A 5,022-nucleotide genomic window follows, 5' to 3' on the forward strand; every position below is an offset into this window, starting at 1 on the left:
CCCCCCTTCCCCCTCCACGCCCCACCACACCACCTCGGCGGCGCCCTCCCACCGCTCTGCCGCCTCCTCCCTTCACTTGCATGACTCCCGCGGTTTATTTTCGCTCAGCGCCGCCACCGTCCCTCTTGTTCTTGCCCTGTCCAACCAATCGAGTCTTAAAATGTTTAAAAACATATTCAATAAATATCAATGTAGGGCCAGGCGTGTTGTAAAAAATCGTTGCTTTCGTACGAGTTCTCAGCATATTATTTTCTCCTGAAGCTTTTGAAGAAACTCTGGAGAATATAATGCATTTATTTATTTTTTTACTTTAAAATATGCTAACATGCGTCTTATTAAACTTTATTTGGCCGCACAGATGTTCTAGGTCGGTATGTAAGTAGAAGGTAACACTACAACACTTCCTCCGTTATGGGCTGGGCAGCGGCAAAGTCTCTTGTCGAACACCGTCCGTCAGCAGCAAAAGGCGACTTGTGCCGAGGCATAGCAGAGAGAGCGAGAGAGACGGAGCATTATCATATGGATTCGGCAGGAGCATGGTGCCAGCCAGAGCCCGTGGAGTGGTGGGGCGTAACGGGGCAGGGGCACAGCGGGGCGCGGCGGCGGGGCGTGGCGGTGCGTGGCGGCGCTGGTCCCCATCGACCAATGAACTGCCACAGCCTGGCGCGCTGGGTCGCGCTGGGCCGCTCCCAACTGGTCCCGAAGGGAGGGAAGGCTCGCGGGGCGCGGTGGGCCGTGGCGGGGCGTGGCGGGGTGCGGTGGGGCCCCAGGGCGAAGGGAGGGAGAGGATTAAATGGGTACAGTTACGGCTACCCCACTGCGAGCCACCCGGAGCCACCCCACTCCGCCCCTCTAGCGGCCACGCCACGCCACCCTACGCGGCGCCCGCGCGCCCCCATAGTTGTGGGGCGAACACTCCGCAAGGCCTTGAAAATGATTTCGACCGCTTTGGACTTCGATTGCAAAAGCTATCCAATCTCAATCTCGTTCAGTTTGGCAGTGTGGCTGAAAGATCCTTTTCTTTAAAAAAAACAACGAACCACTATAGTGACTTTCTGACCACGTGCCCCAGAATGAGAACTTCTTTTCCATCCCCAATCGCACAGTAGTGCCTTTCCCATATGAGCGCCAAGTAAAAGTCAATCACTGCGCGGTCGCTAGCGGGAGCTGAGGTCAGCTAGTGTTCCTTGGCGTGCGGTGCGGAGGTCAGGGGTAAGCGCTGATTGCGAGACAAGCGTCGGCCATTGGCAGCTGCGCTAGCGCCATCTGTTGGACTTGCAAATCACCTGTCGGCTGAATGTGCGGCCGTCCATCACCTCCGCTCACCTTAGCCGATCGGCTTACCCCATGCGCATGTCATGCTGTGTGTGACATTCCGAAATGCATCTCATGTGTGAGACTGGTATAGTCGTGTGCTTGTGTCATATACATGGCTGGGAAGGAATCGAAATTATACTAACTTCACGGCTTCTTCACGGCAGCAGTAGAGTTCTCAGGCGTTTCACTGACATATACATTTTGGAACTCAAGGTCGGTTACTAAAGAACTGATAAGTACTTCGCAGTCATGCAATTTTGAAGTGAATCCCGCCATCTTCGTATGAGTTCAAACACATGGAGTGCTGAAAAAGTGTCACATAGAAAGTCTACTTGAGTTTCTGTAATCGCTTGCTGCGTGACATGTGCATCCTCGGCGCAAGGTCAAGCAGCCCCGCTCGTATCACTTCCTCGAGTCAAGTATTGAGAGTCAGAGGTACCCTCCTTTGAGGCGGCTCTATGCCGGCCGCGTTAGATATAGACTCCCTTAATCTGTAAAGACCGTCGGTCAGCCGTGATTGTGTATCGGCGGGCAGAGGACTTCAAAGGCGCCGGCGGCGGCCCCGCCCTCACTATCTGTGTTGACACTCCTCTATTTGCCTCGACCAGGCTCCTCTCTCCCACCCTATGCCTCTGTCTCTTCATCCCCGCGCACCTCCGTACAACGGCACTATTCCACCTTTCGGGATACAATGGTGTGTCGCGAAATCTGTGGCATATGTTCAATGTCGTTTAATCGAAACCGGTGAATGGGGCCAATGCGGGCCAATGTTCGCAAGTTTACTACCAGTCTGCAAAAATTATTCCACTACTCTTGTCCCTGGAAATTTAGAAGTGAATCTGGTTCGAATCTGTTTGTTCATCGAAAGTGTGTGGTTGGTCCTACTCACTCAATGCGTGTTATTCAACCATTGATCTTCAGGAATACTCAATACTGCATTTTCATCGTGAAAGGAATGGAGACGCCTGGCTGCTCTTCCTGCGGTCTGAGTGTGAGGGCGGAGGGGGCCAACCTATATCTTATCACCCGCCACCCGTGCCGGGCCGCCAAGCCGCGCGCTGCACGGGCATTGGTAGGCCATGAATGAGCGCGGGGTTCCCCACAATCCCCAACTGATATACAACTTTGACCGCAAGAGTGCGCAAAAATATCTGACCAAAGTGTTGCCAGAATTCTCATGGCAAAGATATTATTGCATTATCAAGAAACAATGAAAGTGCACACATTGTTGTTTGTTAGTTGAAGGCGACTGCCCTCACCTGATCAGTTGTGAGATGTTTTCCCTCTCCTTTCGACACTTGATATCAAACTTGTCCGGCCACTATTAACGGTGCACGGTAAGACGGCGGCGGCGTAGGGTGGGGAGCAGCGGTGCCCGCGCCTCCGTCTCCGAGGCGCAGCAGTGCGCCACCTCCGCCACCTCAAAGCCCGGCACGCCACTGTGTAATCCCCTGGTGTTGGCTGAGGTCGGCTCGTGCACACGTTTTATTGGTGGGGAGCATAAAGATGTTGCAGTGTAAGCCGAGAGGAAAAGTGTCGAGTGACAGGCTGAGGCAAAACGCCCCCTTGTTTTGCTCCTTTTGCATGGGCTTCATTGGCACCTGTTTTTTAATATTTTATACTTGAATTTTAATTACAAAATTCTCGTTAGGGAAACGAGAGTTTTGCTCGTTGTCATTTCTTTTGCCATAACCGTATTGATTCAGTGGCGCGGGTAGTTGAGAGTGTCCTGCCAAAAGAAAAAGGGTGTTAAAATATTTATGGCTTGGACTGAGCCCTATAAGCGCTGCAGCCGCGTTGCAGAGTTGGCTTGTTGACAGCGTCATGCCAAGCAAAGTATGAGCTCGTGACGTAAGTCTCATTGCAGGCCACCTTGCGCGTCGGGCCCGGGTGTGTGAGAGTAGCTCAGCTCCATCGGTCACGTGATCGGCTTCCGACTGACATCACTAGTACTAGTACTGTGCTCTGTTTAGTAGTTGAATGTGTATAGCACATTGTTTGATAAAACAATAATAAAAGTCGATTTCGTGGATGTAAAAGTGTCATACGATCCTGGTCGTACAGCCTGATGCTGATGTTCTTCATTCTTTTCCAGACAACAAGAGGCGCATTTCCCTATGCGTCGGTTGCGGGGCGGGCATCCACGACCAGTACATCCTGAGAGTAGCGCCCGACCTGGAGTGGCACGCGGCGTGCTTGCGCTGCTCCGAGTGCCAGGCTTTCCTCGACGAGAGCTGCACGTGCTTCGTGCGGGACGGCAAGACCTATTGCAAGAGAGATTATGTGAGGTAAGTCCTAAAGGCATGGTCAAAGCTTCTTTATTTCTTTAACGTCACGGAGAAATTTTCCTTAAACATGAATGGTTTACCACGATGTGAAAAATTCTCCTTTCATAAGTTAACAAATAATGTACAATAAACGTATAATATATAGATCAAAAAAGAAAACAATTAAAAAATGTACCATTGTACTACCGGGTCACTTATCAAAAAGCTCAGAAGTGCGTGTTGCCTTCGTTAATTTTTATTATAGACCATCCGAAATGCACGTTAATTAGATTTTCATTCCTATTTCCGATTATTCATTCCACTGCTCCACAGACGCTCGGTCGAGTCTATATCCTGACGAACGCGAGCACGCGGGATTTAACAATGACCGTGGGGTAATTAAATTTCGCTTGTAGAGTAGTAGTTGATGGGGTAGTAGTTGTAGGTAGGTAGGCGCCGCTCAAACCGGTTGCCCGGGTATATGCCTCTATCTCGTTCGCCTGTTCAGCTTGCCAGCGACATGAGCTCGTTGATGTTCGCCAGCATGGCGTCTCCTGCTTTTCTTTTATCGTGAGTTGTCGAAACCGCGACGAGACGACGAGGGGGGGGGGGGGGGGGGGGGGGGGGGGGCAGGAGGTTACTGGCCTTTCAGCCGGACATTATCCCTCTATCTCTCTCTCACTCTTTCTGAACGCGCGCGAAAAGAGGCAGTCGTCTATCTCCGTCCCACTCATTGCAGCAGCCATTTGCAAATCTAATTCATCCCAACCGACTACACTTCCGTTTTGTCTCTCTCCTGCTAAATAGCGCTATCGTGCGAATTGCCCATTGTGCTCTCTGCCCACTGGTCTTGAACTTCGCATTCCCGGACGAACGAATGCCATCCCTTCACCCCGAAAAGCGCGTAGTTGATTTTTCTTGTTTTTGATGTGATGCGCTTGTTTTGAGAGTATTGGGATGGTAACAAGTCAAATTTGTCTTAGGACTAGCCCATTGTCCTTGAATTAATAAAGTACACGGAAAATCATGATGTGAAGTAATGTACGAACAGCAGGAACACACACCCTTTTGGGGGGTGTTCTAAAGCTCTGCGAATTATCGGTTCATAACAACTTATGATTTGAACGTCTCGACTAACGCTGCGTTACCGTGTTTGGCCGCATGAAGCCCAACGCAAACACCCTAACTCCAGCAAACAACACCCCATTCCACCCCTCCCCAGGAGGGTTCCGCCTTTCCTCGTATACACCAACCCTGAATGGGGGCCCACAGCGGCATTCTGTAGTCCCCACCCCCACGTTCACCCCCACGCCCTTCCCCAAACATTTGGAGCATTGTTTTCTTACGTTTCGGTTTAAATGGACCAAAGTCGAATGATTTGAAATTGTCTTCAACATATTCTTACAAACTACATTGGCTGGTGGCTGATTGACCCCCC

General features: G+C 51.0%; 1 protein-coding gene across 5 annotated transcripts in view; it reads left to right on the forward strand.

Moving 5' to 3' along the window:
* LOC113204994 (insulin gene enhancer protein ISL-1) overlaps window positions 1-5,022 on the forward strand; it is a 127,454-nt gene that overhangs the window by 98,048 nt on the left and 24,384 nt on the right. For all 5 annotated transcript variants that reach the window (XM_026420404.2, XM_026420405.2, XM_052265065.1 and 2 more), the window contains one exon: window positions 3,413-3,605. In XM_026420404.2, the coding sequence (XP_026276189.1) occupies window positions 3,413-3,605 (193 nt within the window). The remainder of the gene's footprint in view (window positions 1-3,412; window positions 3,606-5,022) is intronic.

The sequence above is a fragment of the Frankliniella occidentalis genome, unplaced genomic scaffold (genome assembly GCF_000697945.3).
Source record: "Frankliniella occidentalis isolate FOCC.00 unplaced genomic scaffold, Focc_3.1 Scaffold23, whole genome shotgun sequence".
NCBI classification, from domain to species: Eukaryota; Metazoa; Arthropoda; class Insecta; order Thysanoptera; family Thripidae; genus Frankliniella; species Frankliniella occidentalis.